The sequence below is a fragment of the Anabas testudineus genome, chromosome 8 (assembly GCF_900324465.2).
Source record: "Anabas testudineus chromosome 8, fAnaTes1.2, whole genome shotgun sequence".
In the NCBI taxonomy this organism is placed as follows: domain Eukaryota; kingdom Metazoa; phylum Chordata; class Actinopteri; order Anabantiformes; family Anabantidae; genus Anabas; species Anabas testudineus.
This window is the reverse complement of record NC_046617.1, coordinates 21,557,303-21,577,476: the sequence shown is the minus strand read 5'-3', so window position 1 is coordinate 21,577,476 and position 20,174 is coordinate 21,557,303. Positions and strand designations below refer to the sequence as shown.

Genomic DNA, 20,174 nt, shown 5'->3' with positions numbered 1-20,174 from the left:
CAAAAATGACAGACTGAAAACCCCTCTCCCCATTGCTGTGCCTTTTTAAGTTCAGGCCGTGGCAACTACTGTATACTACTGTGGTGTACTCCGTCACCATTATCGGTTCAGCTGGGAGAAGCTCTACTTGATGGAACCATTTATCTCCAACAAGCCACAGTAAACCTCTTTTTGTCTGTGTTTAGCTACCAGGGTGACTTCAGGGGTGAGGCCATGTGTACCATGGGAATTTCAGCCTTCATAACTCAGACTGAAATCATTGTCGGATCACCTGGAAGCTTTGAATGGCAAGGTGAGAGACTGTATGTTTAAATGTATTCATCTCTCACCTTCTCAAGCTTTCTGCCCTGAACACTTTACGAGCTAATTTCTTTTGTATTATGTCTGTGTACCAGGAAATGTCCACGTCTCCTGGATGAATCCAAACGATGGCTATGACACCCAGAAGAGCTCGTTACCTCAAACCAAAGAGAACAGACACATTTATATGGGTGAACTGCCCTTTTACGTCCCACTGCTTCTCAGATATTTGACCTTCACTACTGAGGATATTAATATCTCTGATCTCAATCCAGAATAAACTGAGAAAAAGAGGCTGCAGAACTTCACAATCACAATCTTGTTATGTTTCCTTCAGTATTACAGTAAAATAGTGATGGTTATCTGTGGTACACTGCAGAAAGGAGCTTTACACAGAGTTGAGATAGACACAGTTAACGTTAAGTGTATGTTTTTTCAGGTTACTCGGTTACTCAGGCTCGTCGTCTTCTCTCAGAGGGTGATGAAACCATAGTAACAGGTGATGGATAGGCGAAGAACCAATAAACAGCCAACAGTACTGATCTACTGATATACTGAGATTACTGACATTTTATATTGATGAACAGGAGCTCCCAGGGACTGTAAGGACGACGCTCGTGGTTCTGTATTCCTGGTGGCAAAACATCCTAAAACATTACAGGTTAACCAAACTCTGCGTGGTGAACAGACAGGATCATACTTTGGTAACGCTGTGGCAGCCACCGACCTCAACAACGATGGGTAATGAGTATCTGCAGTTGTGTTCCCTTTTTGTTCCATGTCACAGCTCGAAACCTGGACTCAGCTCTTACATGTTACACATCCTAATATTGAAGTGCAGGCTCACAATTTTTTAAAGTATACCTTAAACAGGAGTTAGGCACACAAATGCTTCATACACCACAGGCTTTTGTCTCCCTAATGTGTTTTTAAACCGTAATATTTTGTTCTACATAAATGTTTTTAGTAATGTTTCAAATCATGAACTTAAAGCTGTTTTTGCAGGTGGAATGACCTGCTGGTAGGCGCTCCTTTTTATTTCCATCGTCAACAGGAGGTGGGTGGGGCCGTTTATGTCTACATAAACTCAGGAGGACATTTTCCCCCTCAGCCTAGAGTGGTTCTGAGGGGCCCAGCCAGATCTGGTTTTGGTATGGCTGTGGCTGCTGCTGGAGACCTGAACCAAGATGGTTTCCAGGGTAAGAATGCAGCCATACGCTGACAATGTCATGTTATTCATAATCAATAATCCGGCAGAGTGATGTGATCCTGAAGTCTGTAACACTTGTTGTGTTTTAGACTTTGCAGTTGGAGCTCCATTCCATGAATCAGGAAGTGTGATGATCTGGACTGGAAGCAGCAAAGGGGTCTCTACAGAACCAAATCAGGTTTGACATACCCTGTGTCACAATTTAAGGAGGGGGACGAGGCAGGAATGAACTTAAACAGGATTTATTAAACACACTACAAAAACCAGGGAAACTAAGGCGGGTGTCACCGACACTACAAAAACATGCAGAAACACGAGAACAAAGTAACAACTTAGGGATCAAAGGATGAAACAAAAACCACTGCACAAGGGCAGGAAAACACTCACGGGGAAAAAACAGGTAACACAGTCCAGAGTTCAGAGGGGGAACAAAGTCCAGGGAATCCAGGGGGGAAGCAGACAGGTCTGAGGAGGACAGGCAGGAACAGGCAGGTTTTGTAGGCACGGGAAACGGGTTGGGAGCGACGCTGAAGACAGGTTGGGAACGACGACGAACTGACAGAGGGGAAAAGGACTGAGGAGAGTTTTGTAGGGGAAAGTGGGCACAGGTGAGTCCAATGTTCAGCTGATTGCTGTGAGCAGAGGGAGAGAATGGGCTGGTGGGCGGAGTCCAGAGGGAGAGTGAGGTGGAGCAGTGAGGGAAATCCTCAGCTTGGCCTGATGCCAGGCCGAAACGGTGACACCCTGACCCTTACCCTGATCTGAACCATAAATGCAAGTCTGAAACCTGACGAGACAACATGTCCTCACATTGCAGAAATGTCCTCACAACGGTGGTTTTAAACCCTGATCTCTGCAGGTGATCTGGGGAAGCAGCATCTCTTCTGGATTCAGGAGTTTTGGGTACTCCCTGTCTGCAGGTTTTGATGTTGATGGAAATCGGTATCCAGATCTGCTGGTTGGTTCTCTGGATGACACAGTTGCTCTGCTCAGGTATGTCAAACTACTTGTAACTAAACAGAGGTGACTTCACTGCCCAGTGATGTTATGCTATTGGCTGAAGTCTGAACAGTTTCAGCTTCTCTGGATGTCATAACCCATCTCAGTTTAACTTGTATCTCAGTCCCTTAAGTCAGAATCAGTTTTATCAACCAAGTATGTTTCATCAATATATGGTTGAGTGAACAAGTAGGTGGCAGAGAAGGAATAGGTAGCCTAATAAATCATGTTAATTACATTTATACTGTGTAACTAACTAATTTGCAGACGTGGAGGAATGTACAGTATCTACTGTGACTAGGGACAGTTTTCAGTAAAAAGGTTGTTGGGGAACTTTATTGTCCATGTACGGGAACATTTTCTTTAGCTTCACCACAAAGTTATAAAATATAGTTGTCCTTAATTATTGTAATTAGGTATTTAGATTAAATTACTTTTACTGTCGGCTGTTTGTCAGATTTTCTACCTTAATAAATCTAGATGAGACTATTTATCTACAGCAACAAGTTCAATACCACTTAAAACACTATATATACCATGCACTTCAACTTCAGTAAAGAATTTGAAGTAGTGCTTCTACTTGTAGTGGAATATGTTTTAGATAAGCACTTAGACTTATGACTGATTAACTGCTTGATTGATTGATTGATTGATTGATTGATTGATTGATTGATTGATTGATTGATTGATTGAATGATTGATTCTGCAGAACTCGTCCGGTCATCCACCTCAATAAAACCCTCAGAGCTTCTCCAGACATTGTTGACCCAAACAACTGTGACTTCTGGTGAGCTAACAGCAAATGAACAAACTGCTAACAGCTAATGAGCTAACTGCTAACAAGCTAACAAACTGACTCTGTGTGCGCCAGTATTCAGGTGCAGGTGTGTTTCTCTTACATCTTCAGCACCGGCCAGAAAAGCGAGAGAGACAACATCAGTGAGTAGCCTACAGTTCATAAACACACATCTGCAAAAGGTTTGATCAGGGAAGTTGCTACAGTCCATCAAACATTTGAAGATCCAGCAACACATCCAGTAAATTGAGCAAGAAGAAGCTTCAGAGAAACTTGTTGGTGTGAACAGAACATACAACAAGAACATTTTAGTCAGACACAAACAATAAAAGATCTTCTGCATTAATTTGTCATAAAACGTGATCTGACCTTCATCTAAGTCAAGAGTATTAACAAATATAATGTGCCTAAAAAATTCAGATCATTGTCTTTTTAAGACAACCATAAAAACCTCATAGTGCTACTGGAAAAAGTATGTGAACCCATGGCATTCATAACCCATTCTTACTGCAGAACTTCTTTAGCTCTGTCATATTCTTTGGACATCTAATCGGTGGCTCTCTTTAAGTTATTCCACGGCATCTCTATTGGGCTGAGGTCTGGGCTCCGACTTGGCCACTCCAAAAGGCCAAGTCAGTAGTTTTTCTTAAGCCATTTTGTTGTGTGTTTTCGGTGCTTGTAGTGTAGCATGACCCGACTTCTACAGACGTACAAACATTCATTGTATGTTGTGTGTGGTTGTGGCTTCTGCAAATCAGATTCCCTCTGGGACAATAGAGTAAAGAGAAAGCTGTGTGGGAGGAAATCCCGCTCACCATTCAGAGAGAGACTATTATTAGTAAACTGAAGTTGTGTTCTTCATGTTTACAGGGACCTGAACTAATGCTAACACCTGACAGATGCAGAGTTTATGAGGACACAGTGCTAGTGAGTCTGTTTATAGCCCCAACTCATTATCATCCACCTGCTTCCTGCATGTGCTCTCAGATAATTGATCGACCTGATAGATTGACAGGATGAAGCTTTCAATTAACAAGTGCTGTTAATCAACAAACACCCATTAGATGACATCATACTGTGTCCTTGTGTGTCCTCGTGTCCTTGTCCTCTGTGTGTGTATCTGTCTGATGATAAATCAAATTACACAAACTGATATTATTACATCTGAGATGAACATACACATTTATCTTGTCATGTTTGTCCTGCTTCTGTCTTATTAATTGGGCCAATCAGAGACAAGGTCACACTGTTGCTATGTCACCAAACCACACACACACACACACACACACATATGTGCAAACATATTCATTCAGTGGGTTGTGTAAATGTAACTGAGAATTTTACTGAGCTGAAATGGATGAAATTCATCAGTCACACGTTGGCTTGTCTGTGGAGATTTTCCCTCCTGGCAAAACAATGATGTCGCTTCACAGTCAGAAGGATCTGGGTTTGAATCCATGTTCTCCCTGTGTCTGCGCTGGTTTTCTGGCTTCCTCCCACCATCCAAAAACATGCACATTGGATTAATTGGTGTCTGTAAATTCCCCATATTTGTCAGGTGCAGATATAAAACCGAAAGTTTTTTTCATTTCCTGTGTTTTTTTCTACTCATGTTAAAATACAGATCTAAAATATTGGATTTGAAATAAAGTTCTATTTGCTTGTAGATATATAATCACTTTGTTAATACTTATTTTAACTGCATTTTATTCAAAACAGATAAAGAACAGATCAGATGTTGGCATGTTCTCTGTCTGCCTGTTACTTAACAACATTTACCTGCAAGTCGCTGCATGTTGAATTTAATTGTCAACTTCAAATTTTCTAGTTATCATATCTCTGTTTTATAGTTAACTACAAATCACAAAAAGGTTTTATAGGGAATAACTGCAGTATTCTCTATAATTTCCATTCCAAGTTGATAATTAATATCAATATTACCAAATATTATTTTGTTGGCACATTTAATTGTTTCTCTGACCTCAACCAAGGTTCTTTTATTGCCTAAACATAGAGGACGGTTGTTCTCCACACTATTATAGTTTGTTTTTAGTTATTTTCCAACTTCTTTTCCTGACAAACCATGTTTAAAGCTGCAACAAAAGTTAAACGTGTTTTAATTCTGCATTAATCACTGTTAACATTTCAAATGTAAATATAGTCACAGTGTGTGCTGTTTCCAGCTAATGCTAACATTAAGGTTTGTGTCCAAATCTCACAGCTCTCCAGTTCACTGTGACTGCTGATGTCACCAGCCTTAAATCCCGTCTTCGTTTCCATGACAATGGGCAGAGTGTGTACTCCGGTTACCTATCGTTGCCAAAGAAACAATGTGAAACCTTGAGAGTAGGACTGCTGGTGAGACACACACATATAACAGTTAACAGTTAACAAAATGAACAGTGTCGACAAAAGAGTCGCTGAGGTTTTGTTCTGTTTTCTAGACTCGGATCCGAGATAAAGTGGAACCTCTGGTGTTCTCCCTCAACAGCTCTCTGTATGAGAAGCTTCCCAAGAAAAGAAACACTGTACAGGACCTTAAGTGCCTACCTGTGCTGAGCCAGAAACCTCAACCCATCAGAACACAGGTCAGAACCAAAACACACACAACCCAGGTCAAACTCTGTCTTAAATTGCTCAAAACTTCAAATGTTCATTCAGTGATGTTAAATTTCTATCTATCTATCAGATCCATATCCAGAAGGCCTGTGGTTCTGATAATCGTTGCCATAGTAACCTGCAGATGACGGCCCAGTTCACAGATGAGAACCAGAAGCCCTTTCCTGTGTAAGTGAATCTTTCTCCATGTCAACTTGTATCTCCGTAAGGCCTCCGAGTCTTTCATTGGGAAGAATGTTCCACACTGACTCCAAGTGATTTTTGAAATTTGACCTGATGCTTAGTGACTTGTTTTGTTAGACCACTTGAACTTTAGGCTTTATGTTGCTTTGAGACTTGTCTTGAATATTTCCCTAGACCTGGGGTTTGACTTATAAATAAAGATCTTCAAGAACAGAGGAGGAAAAACTCTGGTAAGGGTTTAACACTCTCCTTGATGATGGAGAAGGTAGCAAGTTGGACAGAGTCCAGGGAAGGCAGGAAGGCATGTGACAAGATGGTTGGCATCTATTGCAAGGTCACTGGAGAGACACAGACACCCACACAGTCAGGCACCAACATTCCTCTGAGTCGTCCGGCTACGCAGATGAGTAACAAAGCAACACTGATAAATCCTTAAACCAAAAATCAGAGTAGTAATCTAAACCACAAACACAGGCAGAAAATTCAAGTCCACAATCCAAGGAATCCTCAACCCAGAAACACCAGGGGTCCACAACAGAGAGACAGGCAGAAGACAGGGGTCAGAGGCAGAAATTAGAAGTTTCCAGAGCCAGAAAAGCAGAATCAGACTACGGTTCAGATAAATGGGTTTAGGTAGAGACGGGTCAGGGTACAGGCAGATTCAGAACATGGAAAAGGAGAACTGCTTTTGAAAGAGAGCAGATAATCTGGTAAAGTTAGACTGGAGGTGCTACTTAAAGAAGGGAAATTGAAGGACCAGACAAGAAGTTACTGAGACATTCACAATAAAACAGAAATTCAGACAGTGACCATGACAATCTTTCTCTGAACCTGGGATCTTGACGCTAGTATGTAACTGGAGATGAGAATCTGACTGGGGTTCTGACTGGAGCTTTGGCCCAGTGAAAGAATTGTTTATGTGTCTGTAGGCAGAATGGCCATCAGATGTTGCTCTACAATGCGAGCATTGGCGAAATACTTCTGGAGGTAAATGTCAGCAACACGGCATCACCGGCATCAGGCCGACCAGCAGAGGACGCTCACGTTGCTGTGTTGAATGCTACCATCCCGTCCTCGCTCATATACTCCAAAGTTCGAACAAAGGTAATGGAACTAAAGATGTCATACAGTTTTTTAGCAGGTACAGAAATAAGACAATGATCATGCAGAGCAAAGTGTCGTCTGCATATGAACAGAGGTTTGTGCTGAAATAATGAGTGTGGGTTGTGCTGGGTTCAGTTCTACTCTGTGCTCAGAGAGACAGCAGAAAAGATTTTCAGTGTTTTAGTGTGCAGTTAAAGAAAGTGCTCTGTGTCTGTTGACCGTTTATTACCATGATGATGCCGTGAAGTTAGCCACAGCAGCTGCAGGTTCAGTGAGAGAGTAACGTTGGTGTGGCTCTGATCAGCTCTGTACCAAAAGCAGCTGTTCAGTTCCCTACTTTATATTCTGTGGGGCTTTAGGCTAAAGCAGTTCCATTTAGATTAATAACAGTGTTTTATGTGTAATGTCATTGGAAAAGGTTGCTTGGTGCTAGGTATAATTTAATTCAAGGGAATCACTGTTGTCTTGGCAAAACTCTGTAGGAAAACATTCAAATCCAGTCCTGTGTTTGTGTTACAGGGTGACGTCACAGCAGTGATTGGATGTTCTGTTGAGGACAAAATTCTTCTGTGTGAGCTGGGAAATCCATTCAAAAGCAACCACAAGGTAGAGCTGCTGACATTGTAGTGCTACTAGTGCTATTGTGTGTACAGCAGTACTCAAACTGAGAAGCTACCTGATCTGAACTCTCTTTCTTTATTTTAGGTTCAGGTGTTGATCACATTTCAGTCTGAGATCAGTTTGGACACCAGAGAGATCCAGTCTCTGCTGCAGCTGTCCACGTAGGACTCCTACTCCCTCTCATCCATCCATTCTCTCTAAATGTGTTGTAGAAGTACTTCAGTACTCAGGTCGTGTTTCTGTGTGTCTACAGACTCAGTGAACAGTCCGATCTGTCTCCAGTCTCGGTCTCCATGTTGGTGGAGTATTCACTGCAGACCTCCCTCACTCTGTAAGTGCAAACACAGTATTACACACACAGTTATTAACTCTAGTCTTACAGTCACAGCAGCTTAACTCACCTTTTCTGTGTGTTACATATTAGTAGCAGGAACCAACATGAGATTCGAACAGTGTAGAAATAAAATCAAATTTGATTTTATTGTGATTCGTCGTTCTGCCAAATGTTAGCGTCAGTAGTTGTTTGTGTCATAGGAAACACAAATATGAAGAAAAATGTTTCCCACTTGGCTTCTACTCATTATTTTAATATTGTGACCTGATGACTGTCTCTGGATTTGTGTCCCGACAGCATCAATCCACCAGGTCCCATCTTCTTCAGTGGTCATGTGGTTGGTGAGTCAGCTGTGAAGAAGACAGAGGACATTGGCAGTCTGTTGCTCTTCACCTTCCAGGTTTGTCAAAATATTTGACTGATTGTCTGTCACAGGTAGACAGATCAGGTGTAACCCACAAGCTTCTCTGACAGGTGCACATTGATGGGAAGCCGCTGGGCAGTCTAGGCACCCTGGAGGTGGAATTTCGTTGGCCAAGAGACGTGTCCAATGGGAAGTGGCTGCTGTACCTCACAGACATCCAAGTGAACGGCACCTCAGAGTCTCGCTGTAATCCGCCCAATAACATCATCAACCCCCTCAACCTCAGGGTAACCATGGCAACATCAGCCTCACACTCTTTTCAGAATAAAGGAAAATCCTGTCCTGTCCTGTCCTGACTCTGATGCCTCTAAAACTCTTAAACAGAATAAATTTAATTGGCTTTATTTTAACATTTTAATTCACACAAAAGACTCAACTCAGTTCAGCTCTTTATGTCCTACAGTAGAAATGTGTCAATCGTTACACATAAAACACACTTCAACATATCAGAAAACATTTTAGTCATTAATTGTAATCAATTGTAAGTCACTTTTTTCAAAGCGACTTACAATCGACTACAAGGAAACAAAAAAAACCCTAACACGAAAACCAGTCAGAATCCCAGAGGAGGTCATTTACTGTGTTGTTCAAAGAGCAACGTAAAAAAAATTCATGATTTCAGTATTTTGCTGTGTAAAACAGTTTTCAATTCAATTAAATTTTATTTGTAGAGCGCTTTTTACAATTGACATTGTCACAAAGCAGCTTTACACAAGCAAAGAACAGTACATGAACATTGAATGTGTATTAATCATGATAATCAGATTGTCCCTGATGAGCAAGCAGAGGGAGACGGTGGCAAGGAAAAAATCCCTGAGAATGCAACAGGAAGAAACCTTGAGAGGAACCAGACTCAACAGGGAACCCATCCTCATATGGGTGATTACATGCTGTGTAGGCAGCAGTCCAGTATAACAGTTAAAGTCTTTTAAGTTAATATGGAGTCCAGTTAGTTATTGCAGGCAGACTAGTTCCATTCCTTGACTATCGAGCGTTGAGTCGAGACCTCCGAGAAACAGCTTCCGACGTCAGCCGAGCCCAAGACCGACTTCATAGTAACGTGTGACCAATCCAGTCTCCAAACGCATCCCAAAGGGCAAACAGTGGATCCAGGCGACGAGATCTCCAGCCAGAATTTGGGCATCAGGACGAGTCAGACAGGTCCAGAGGGCAAAGGGTGGAATGACGTGTAGCTCGACAGAGAGACAGGAAGAGGGAAATAGAGAGGTAGAGAAAGAGAGAGATGGCAGTTACTTGTATTCACAGTCAGATAAAGTTTGAGGTGAATGTATATGTAGAATAGTGCATAAGGGACTCCGGCAGGACTAATTATGACAGCCTAACTAAAAGGGTGAGCCAGAAGGAAACACAGACATGAGGGCTCCCTGGGATGTAGAGCAACCGAACACTTCACCATCAACAAACCTGAGTGATCAGTGAGAGTTGGGAAGACAGCATCTAAACATACCAGTTCACCATAATGCTCTACGTCCATGAGTCCTTCCCAAATCTATTTACAAAATGCTTGACTAAATAAATAGGTTTTCAGCCTAGACTTAAATACTGAGACTGTGTCTGAGTCCCGACCGCTGTTTGGAAGGCTATTCCATAACTTTGGGGCTATGTAAGAAAAGGCTCTGCCCCCAGCTGTAGTTTTTAGGATACGAGGTACTGACAGGCAGCCAGCATCCTTTGATCAAAGTAGGCGTGGTGGATCACAAGACACTAGCAGTTCACTTAGATACTGCGGCACAAGACCTTTTAATGCTTTACATGTCAGAAGTTGTATTTTAAAATCAATGCGAAATTTCACGGGGAGCCAATGAAGTGTAGATAAGATAGGCGAGATGTGATCGTATCTTCTGGTTCTAGTGAGGACTCTCGCTGCTGCATTCTGAACTAACTGAAGCTTGTTTATGCACCTGGTTGAACAGCCAGACAGTAAGGCATTACAGTAGTCCAACCTAGAGGTGATGAAAGCATGGACTAATTTTTCTGCGTCATTTAGTGACAAATATTCCTTATCTTGGCAATATTTCTGAGGTGAAAGAAAGCTGTCCTGGTGATATTATCTACATGAGCTTCAAATCAGAATCAGAATCAGAATCAGAATCAGCTTTATTGCCAAGTTTTTCAACAAGGAATTTGACTCCGGTTCACTTCGCTCTCAGGTACAGTGTTTTTCAGGAAAGGGGAACATAATATGAAAAACAATGTGATTATTTACAACATATATTGTGCTGTACTGTCAAGTGTCTTTGTTGTGCATGTGCAAAAAATGTACAAAATATTTCTGTGCATATACGCATATATAGAACTTCTTGTAAACATTATACCCTCTGTAGGAACTTTTGTATACATTATGTACAGTGTGAGGCAGATTGTGTTTTTTACCCGTGTTTTTGTGTGAGCCTATTGGAAGTCTCCGTTTAGCCATAACCTTATTTACTCTATAAATATTTACAGGGCCCCGGTGCGCCCATATTGTTGTTGACACAGTTATTGGTGAGGACCTGTTGTCACACAGTGTGCAGCAGAGCTACAGCCTGAGGGAAAAAACTGTCTTTGTGACGTGTTGTTTTTGTGTACAGTGCTCTGTACCGTTTTCTTGAGGGGAGGAGTCTGAACAGTCCATTACCAGGGTGTGTGGGGTCTGCAGAGATGTTTTTTCCTCGTTTCCTGACTCTGGACCTGTACAGGTCCAGGATGGAGGGAAGATCTGCTCCTATGATCCTCTCTGCAGACCGAATTGTCAGTTGCAGTCTGCTCTTGTCCAGTTTGGTGGCTGATCCAAACCAGACGGTGATGGAGGAGCAGAGAACAGACTGTATGATGCCTGTGTAGAAGGTGACCAGCAGTTCCTGTGGCAGGTTAAACTTCCTGAGCTGCCTCAGGAAGTACAGCCTCTGCTGGCCCTTCTTCCTGATGGAGTCTATGTGTGAGGACCATTTCAGGTCCTGGGAGATTGTGGAGCCCGGAAATTTGACAGTCTCCACTGTAGGTACTGTGGTGTTGCGAATGGAGATAGGGGGCAGAGTAGGGGGGGACTTTCTGAAGTCCACTATCATCTCCACAGTTTTGAGTGGGTTCAGCTCCAGATGTTTCTGACTGCACCAGTGAGCCAGCTGCTCTTCTTCCTGTCTCTATGCAGACTCATCGTTGTTCTGGATCAGTCCAATGACCGTGGTGTCATCCGCATACTTGAGGATCCTCACAGATGGGTCCTGAGGTGCAGTCGTTGGTGTAGAGGGAGAAGAGTATTGGGGAGAGTACGCACCCCTGGGGGGCGCCTGTGCTGATTGTTCTGATGCCAGATGTGATGCTTCCCAGCCTCACCTGCTGAGTCCTGTCTGTCAAGAAGCTGTTAATCCACTGACAGGTGGAGTCAGGCACTGTGAGCTGGGTGAGCTTCTGGTTGAGGATTTCAGGGATGATGGTATAGAAGGTTGAGCTGTAGTCCACATACAGGATCCGGGCGTAGGTGCCTGGGGAGTCAAGGTGTTGTAGGATGAGGTGTAGTCCCATGTTGACTGCGTCGTCCGCTGACCTGCTCTATAGGCGAACTACAGGGGGTCCAGCAGGGGTCCAGTGATGTCTTTCAGGTGAGTCAGAACCAGTTTTTCAAAGGTTTTCATTGCAGCTGAACAAACAGCAACTGGTCTGTAACTGTTTAGTCCTGTGGTGGAGGGTTGCTTGGGGACCGGGATGATGGTGGAGCGTTTGAAGCAGGAAGGGACTTTGCACTGCTCCAGGGAGAGGTTGAAGATTCTGGTGAAGATGGGTGCTAACTCAGTTGCACAGGCTTTCAGACATGATGGTGAGACTTTGTCTGGGCCTGCTGGTTTCCTGGTCTTTTGTTTCAAGAAGAGTTTTTTCACCTCATCTTCACAGATCGTCAGTACAGGGTGGTGTGACAAGGGGGTTGCTGGCTGTCATGATCCTACAGGGACATGATCCTGTGACTGACTTCCTGTTTTTCTTTCCTGTTGCTGGCAGCTTGATTCTTATTATCCAATCACTTTCAGCTGTGTTCATTGTTTTCACCTGGTGCCAGCTCCCTTTATATTCTGACTCTTCCCCTGAGAGAGCTGCCAGATTGTCCTGACCCTGTGTTTGACTTTCCAGCGTTTCTAGTGATCTTGTTTGCATCTGTTACAGACCGGACCGTATTTTCGACCCTGAGTTTTGCCTGCTCCTTTGAAAGACTGTGACTTGATTCTCTTTGCCTTTTCTGGTTTTGGACCCCTGCTCTCGTTTGGACCTGCTCTCCAGCTCTTGCCCCTGTCTATAGTACTGTCTGAGGACGCCTGTTGTGAGTACCGGATCTCCCTCTTTTGTATATGGATTGTGGATGACTGTCGTGAATACTGGACGTGTACCTTGTATATCTGTGGGATTTCTCTCTGGCTTTCTCTTGGATTGTCTGTATGTTGTGTGCACACGAAGAGGAGGACCTAATCCAACCAGCTACACCACACTGTGCCCGGCTAACGTCTCCACTGACCCACCATTGCTCCCTACCCCTGCCTCATCATCAGCTCTCCTCTCTTTATCCATAGATCCACGCACTCTGGCTACCCGGTTCCTGCAATCAGACTCCAACCCATACATTCATAATCTATAATAAAGAGCTTGTTCAACCACGAATTCTGGTACTGGCATTTTAATTGGGTTCAACATCCCTCGCGGCGGGTGGTTTCACTCGCCGCTGACAGAACAATCTGGCCAAAATGAACCCAGCCAGTTCAGTATCTGTGTATTGGCAGAAACGCATAAAACAAGCTCTGGTCTCCCATGAATTCAGTGTCGGCTCACTGTACACTCTTGTCTTTTGTCTGTTTAAACAGGTAGCCAACATGTCTAACTCCCCAGAGCAAAGTCCCTCCACCTCTGCATCTACCGGGCCCACTTACCAACCTGACTGGGAACCAAAGATACCGCCACCTGAACGTTATGGAGGACAGATAGGAGAATGTCGGCCCTTCTTGACGCAGTGTGAGCTGGTCTTTGAATTGCAACCTTCTGCCTTCCCTACTGAACGTGCCAAAGTAGCATATGTTTTGTCTCTTCTCACCGGGCGGGCTCGGCGGTGGGGAACCGCCGAGTGGGCTCGCCGAGCTGACTGTTGTGGTTCTTTTCGGGAGTTTGGGCTGGAGTTGACCAGAATTTTTGATCCTGCTAATCCTGCTGTTGAGGCCTCTCATTCTCTGCTCTCATTAACCCAAGGATCTAGATCTGCCATTGATTACATTATAGACTTTCAGACCGCGGCTGCTGACAGTGGTTGGAATGAGGCAGCCCTAATGGACGCTTTCTACCGGGGTCTATCGGATCGCATTAAAGATGCCTTGACCACCCACGACCCATCCACAGATCTCCAGAGTCTCATGGATCTCGTCACCCGTCTGGACGGGCGGTTCCGGGAACGCCAACTCGAGCGGAACCGTTCCTCTCGTCCCTCCCGACCTACCATCACGTCATCTCATCCCTCGTCATGGCGGACACCTGAGCCTAAGCTGTCTCCTAGCCCTTCAAAGGAGGAACCGGAACCCATGCAGCTGGGTCGATCTCGCTTGACTCCTGAGGAAAGAGAGAGACGCTTCAGAGGTAACCTTTGCCTCTACTGCGGAGCTTCTGGTCACAAGGCACTTTCCTGTCCACTAAAAGGTCGGGCTCAGCACGATTCGGGAGGTCGTTGCTGAGCCGCTCCATGGCCTCTCCCTCATCTTCTCGCTCCTTGGTTCAAGCCTCACTGTCTTATAAGCTAACCTCACTTCAGGTCCCAGTGTTCATAGATTCTGGTTCAGATGCTAACTTCGTCGACTGGAAGTTAATTCAAGACCATAATATACCTACTGCCACATTACCTCAGCCTCTTCAGGTTCAGTCCCTTAATGACAGGCTATTACATCATGTCACTTTGCAAACTGCACCCCTTACTCTCACAATAGACAACCATGTGGAGACAATAGAATTCTTTGTGATCCGGTCTCCCCATCACCCTGTTGTTCTTGGTATCCCTTGGCTCAATACACATAACCCCCAGGTAGATTGGTCCTCGGGTCAGATTGTGGGTTGGTCCTCCCGGTGCTCTTCCGAGTGTCTCAGGTCGGCGGTTCCAGAGCTACACTTACCTTGCCAACCACCTGAGTCATTTCCTGATCTGTCCAGGGTCCCAGTTGAGTATTTGGACCTTAAAGCAGTCTTTAGTAAGTCTAGGGCCACCTCTTTACCTCCTCATCGGCCATACGACTGCACCATAGACTTACTCCCCGGTACCACTCCTCCTAGGGGCAGGCTGTACCCACTCTCGCCTCCGGAACAGAAAGCCATGGCCTCCTACATATCAGAATCTCTTGCAGCCGGCCTGATTCGTCCGTCGTCCTCTCCAGCCGGAGCAGGATTCTTTTTTGTTGGTAAGAAGGACGGGGGCCTTCGGCCCTGCATAGACTTTCGTGGTCTCAATGAGATAACTGTTAAGAACCGTTATCCTCTCCCTCTCTTGTCCTCTGCCTTTGAACCCTTACAGGATGCCAAGATCTTTACCAAACTGGATCTGCGCAACGCCTATCATTTGGTACGAATCCGAGAGGGGGATGAATGGAAGACAGCCTTCAACACACCGTCTGGCCACTATGAATACCTGGTGATGCCGTTTGGGCTGTCCAATGCTCCTGCCGTGTTTCAGAACTTGGTCAATGATGTGCTGGGAGATATGCTGAATAAATTTGTCTTTGTTTATCTTGACGACATTCTGATTTTCTCCCCTTCTGAGACTGAGCATTCGTCCCATGTCAGGGCAGTTCTCCTTCGCCTCTTGCAGAACAACCTTTTTGTCAAGGCAGAGAAATGCCTATTTCATGTCCCTACGGTATCCTTCCTCGGGTTCATCATCTCAGCGGGCCAGGTCCAGATGGATCCCACTAAGGTCCAAGCAGTAGCCTCGTGGCCTACCCCTGAGAAAACAGGTCCAACGGTTCCTTGGATTCGCAAACTTCTATAGAAAGTTCATTCGCAACTTCAGTACCATAGCAGCACCTCTCCACCGCATCACCTCCGCCAAAGTTCGCTTCACTTGGAGTCCAGAAGCCCAGCAAGCATTTCAGTCGCTCAAGGATAGCTTCTGTTCCGCTCCCATCCTCACTCTCCCTGATCCCAAGCTCCAGTTTATTCTGGAGGTAGATGCCTCTGACACTGGGGCAGGAGCGGTCCTCTCACAACGTTCTGTCTCAGACCAGAGGTTACACCCCTGCGCCTTTTTCTCCAGACGGTTAACACCAGCAGAACGTAATTACAGCATTGGAGATCGAGAGCTTCTCGCAGTGAAACTTGCTTTGGAGGAATGGAGACATTGGCTAGAGGGGGCCAGTCAGCCTTTCCAGGTTCTGACTGATCACAAGAACTTGGAATACCTTCGAACTGCTAAGAGGCTTAATCCCAGACAAGCTAGATGGGCTCTCTTCTTTGACCGTTTTCAGTTCTCCTTGTCCTATCTTCCAGGTACCAAGAACAGCAAGGCTGATGCGCTCTCCAGGCTGCACAATCCCAGCACCGTGACAGAAGTACCTGCCTTTGTCCTCCCTCATTCAGCTTGTCTCGGGGCAGCCAGGCTGGACATCGAACAAGAGGTATTGGATGTTCTGAACCAGGTCCCTCATCCTATCCTGAGGGGAGGCTGTTCGTCCCTGAAGCCCTCAGGGCTAAGATCTTGCAGTGGGGTCATGCTTCTCGCCTCTTTTGTCACCCAGGGGCTGCTAGGACCTGCTTTGTCGTGCAACGTAGGTTTTGGTGGCCTACCCTGCGGGCAGATGTCAGAGAGTACGTCGCGGCCTGTCCTGACTGTGCCCAGAATAAACCCTCCAACAGACGTCCTGCTGGTTTGCTTCGCCCCCTTCCTGTTCCACTCCGCCCATGGACACACATCTCTGTGGACTTTGTCACTGGCCTGCCACCCTCCAAGGGCATGACGACCGTTCTCACTATCGTGGACCGTTTCTCCAAGATGGTTCACTTCGTCCCACTTCCCAAGCTCCCCTCTGCCAAGGAAACAGCTCAAGCACTCCTCCAACACGTGTTCCGCCTACACGGCCTCCCCCGCGATGTGGTCTCGGACCGTGGTCCTCAGTTTGTGGCGCGATTCTGGACAGAGTTCTGTCTAAATCCTGACTGATAGAGTTTGTGTATGTTATTTCTATGAAGATACGAGGTTAGCTGACCAGCTACTATCTTTTCGAGAATCTTTGAGATAAAGGGGAGGTTTGATATTGGTCTGTAATTGGACAGCTGACAGGGGTCGAGATCAGGTTTCTTGATTAGCGGTTTAAATACTGCTAATTTAAAACACTTCGGGACATACCCACAGCTGAGTGAGGAATTTATGATTGTCAGCAGGGGTTCTGTTATTTCTGGCACTATCTGTTTTAGAAAGTGTGTCGGTATAGGGTCTAGTGAAATTGGTTCATTCTCTTCAAGAGGAGTAAAGTAATCTAGGTACTGATCTGCTGAGGTTAGCTCGTCACCTGCGTCAACTAAATTGTCTGGTTTTAAAGCTTGAATTTTCTGCCTTATATTTACAATTTTGTTATTGAAAAAGTTCATGAAGTCCTCACTACTGCACAACGTTGTTGCGGAGATATCTGCAGTGGTCTTCTTTCTAGTTAATTTGGCTACTGTATTAAATAAAAATCTAGGGTTATTTTTGTTGTTTTCTACAAGAGTGAAGAGATACGTTGATCTAGCTGCACTAAGAGCTTTTTTATAGTTCAGGATGCTCTCCTTCCATGCTATCTGAAATACTAACAATTTAGTTTGGCGCCATTTACGTTCTAACTTTCGAGCAGTCTGTTTTAAGGCACGCGTGTCATCGTTATACCAGGGAGCAAATTTCTTATCTATAATGACTTTTCTTTTAACTGGAGCTACGTTATACTAAGGTATAACGTAATGACGACTCTAGATATTCAGTCGCCTGGTCTAGTTCTGTAGGGTCAGACGGTCATCCAATCAAAGTTGATAACTCTGGGAGATTACTAATAAAGCTCTGTGCGGTAGTTGATGTAAATGTACGTTTAATGAGATGGCGCGGCGCTGAGTATACATTATTAATATGACACACTGTAGCTGAAACAAGATAGTGGTCTGAGATAACTTCATACAGTTGGTGCGTAAGTGAATTTCTTATACTTAAACCGAATGATATTATTAAATCTAAGGTGTGACCCGCTTTATGAGTGGGTCCGACTACACACTGATCTACTCCTAGCGAGTCCAATATGGACAAATATGCTGTTCTCAGAGGGTCTTCTGGATTCTCAAAGAGAATATTAAAATCTCCAGCAATTAACACTTTGTCTACAGAAACAACTAGGTTAGAAAGGAAATCTGCAAAATTCACAAAGAAATTCAGACTAGGGCCCTGGGGTCTGTAAATGATAATTAGCGGGATCGGCTGAGCAGACTTTATATTTGTATCTATACTTGTTATGTTCCTATAAAGACATTCAAAAGCTTTAAATTTGTGTACATGTTTTTGTACGATAGTCAGATTATCACTGTAAATAACTGCGACGCCTCCTCTACCAGTCAGTTTTCCTCTGATGACAGACCTGGGTAATCCTGACACTTCTTAAACAATCTTTAAGATCAAAACTCTAATCCTCCACAGCCTGACTGACCTTTCTATCTTTATTACATTTTCCTTCCTGCTTAGCTGTCAAAGGAGGAGGAGAAGAAGAGGGGGAAGAGGAACCTCATGGATGAGGAGGGGAAGGAAGAGAAGCAGGAGCAGACTGAGAAAACGTTACCTGTCCTCCACCTGCAGGGGCAGGAGAAGAAGGACTACACTCTGGTACTATCAAGCAGTTCTAACTGTGCTCCGTGCTCTGGGAGAAAAGACAAGCTCCTCTCTGTCTAGTCAATTCGTAATTATCCATTGGGCCGCTTTCCCTCGAACTCATCCACACACCTTTCTGTTCCTACAGCAGCAACAGTGACACAAAGTGATCTTTTGTTTGCTGTATATGAAGAAGTGAAAGATGTGTGAACCGGATGTGTGACAGCTTTACAGGAGCAGTATAAAATAAACAATACATTAGGACTCGTGCATGTTTGTGGGGATCTGTCCCGACCCTCTCAGACCGGTGTGTTGATGAATGTACATCACTTTCACTCTCAGCTTCTGTTTATATTGTTGTTATAATGTTCAACACTGCGGGAAAAAATGCTAATTGAAGTTTTACTGCTACAAAACAATAAAAAATGTGCTGTGCTTACAGAACTGTAATCAGGGAGCCAGCTGTGTGACGTTTGTCTGTCCGATGATCAACATGAACAACTCAGCAACTGTTACTGTCAGAGCCAGACTGTGGAACGCCACCATGATTGAGGTTCACACTCATCCTTCTTTACATGTGAACTGTTGCTGAGTCTGTGAAGCTTTGTCTTGGTTTTAGTTTTATTAATTTTTAAAATGTCTTTTTTAAATGTTAAGAGGTGGAAGGCCTGTCAGACGTGTGTTCACTGTGTTTCAGGACTACAGGGATGCGAGGAGAGTGCTGGTTCAGGGCTCAGCGTCGCTGAAGCTGCAGAATAACAAACAAACTATCAACATGGTGTCTCGCAGTGCAGAGGTACCTGTGGTTAGCGCCTCCTACAGGCTGCAGTGCTGCATTAACAATAATCTAATGATTTTTCTGGTTTCACAGCCACATCAATACTGAGATAAACAAAACAGGAGATTTTTTATTTGCTTGTAGTTTCCTGTGTTCTAGACTGAGGAAAAATGTTCATCCTCTGCAGATGGAGGTCTACATTTATCCAGATGTGGGGCAGCAGTTGGACTCCAGCATCCCCCTGTGGATCATCGTGGTGTCGGTCCTGGCTGGAGTCTTACTGCTGGCTTTGATCTGCCTGCTGCTCTGGAAGGTAAACTGAACTGCGACTCACAGAAGTGGGACTGTTTTCAGGTTTTACGTTCTCATCACCATCGAATCATGAATTTAAAATCATCCTGTTTGGTGATGTTGTGTCGCCTCCTGCTGTTCAGTGTGGGTTCTTCAAGAGAGCCGGCACCAGAGAGCTGTACGAGGCAAAGACTCACAAGGCCCACATAAAGAGCCAGCCGTCTGAGACCGAGCGGCTGACCGAGGACAACTGAGGCTGGGAACAGTGCTCCCAGGGAGCCTCGCTGTAAGGACCAGCTGCTGGCTGTTACTGACTGACTGCTTCATTTGCTGTAGATTAACTTCCTGTTTTCCCTGTTCCAGCTTTTTCCAACTGTTCCTGCACCTAATCAAACAGCTCATCAATAACTCTGCTGATCTTTGTTCATCTGCTTCTCTTTCCCTTCTGCTTCCTGTGTGTGTGTGTGTGTGTGTGTGCTCATTTTTAATTGTAGTCATTCAAAGTAAAATAAGGATGTTCTCAAAAAGTACTGATTGAACATAGAACCAAACTGCAGGTAACGATAAAACTCAGTTTTTCCGGTTCTTTGGATTCAGAGTGTCTCAGTCCCAGACGGACTGTAATGTTGACACCAGCGTTCTGCGGGGGAACCCCATCGGAACGTGCTGTAGTGCTCGGACAT

At 44.6% G+C, this 20,174-nt stretch overlaps 1 protein-coding gene across 3 annotated transcripts in view; it reads left to right on the top strand.

Moving 5' to 3' along the window:
• The window catches only part of LOC113152946 (integrin alpha-3-like), a 32,714-nt gene that overhangs the window by 12,098 nt on the left and 442 nt on the right, over positions 1-20,174 (top strand). Inside the window, exons 6-28 of one of the 3 annotated variants that reach the window (XM_026346491.1) lie at positions 186-292; positions 396-491; positions 740-799; positions 888-1,041; positions 1,306-1,499; positions 1,600-1,688; positions 2,370-2,503; positions 3,219-3,296; positions 3,381-3,448; positions 5,527-5,663; positions 5,750-5,893; positions 5,995-6,092; positions 7,037-7,211; positions 7,731-7,817; positions 7,917-7,993; positions 8,086-8,163; positions 8,464-8,566; positions 8,641-8,817; positions 18,300-18,437; positions 18,865-18,975; positions 19,120-19,218; positions 19,388-19,513; positions 19,635-19,777. In XM_026346491.1, coding sequence (XP_026202276.1) covers positions 186-292; positions 396-491; positions 740-799; positions 888-1,041; positions 1,306-1,499; positions 1,600-1,688; positions 2,370-2,503; positions 3,219-3,296; positions 3,381-3,448; positions 5,527-5,663; positions 5,750-5,893; positions 5,995-6,092; positions 7,037-7,211; positions 7,731-7,817; positions 7,917-7,993; positions 8,086-8,163; positions 8,464-8,566; positions 8,641-8,817; positions 18,300-18,437; positions 18,865-18,975; positions 19,120-19,218; positions 19,388-19,513; positions 19,635-19,745 — 2,641 coding nt within the window. In that variant the 3' untranslated portion in view covers positions 19,746-19,777. Of the gene's footprint in view, positions 1-185; positions 293-395; positions 492-739; positions 800-887; positions 1,042-1,305; positions 1,500-1,599; positions 1,689-2,369; positions 2,504-3,218; positions 3,297-3,380; positions 3,449-5,526; positions 5,664-5,749; positions 5,894-5,994; positions 6,093-7,036; positions 7,212-7,730; positions 7,818-7,916; positions 7,994-8,085; positions 8,164-8,463; positions 8,567-8,640; positions 8,818-13,437; positions 16,219-16,338; positions 16,806-18,299; positions 18,438-18,864; positions 18,976-19,119; positions 19,219-19,387; positions 19,514-19,634; positions 19,778-20,174 lie in introns of those variants that run through there. The other 2 variants (XR_003297944.1, XR_003297942.1) reach the window with 2 other exon arrangements.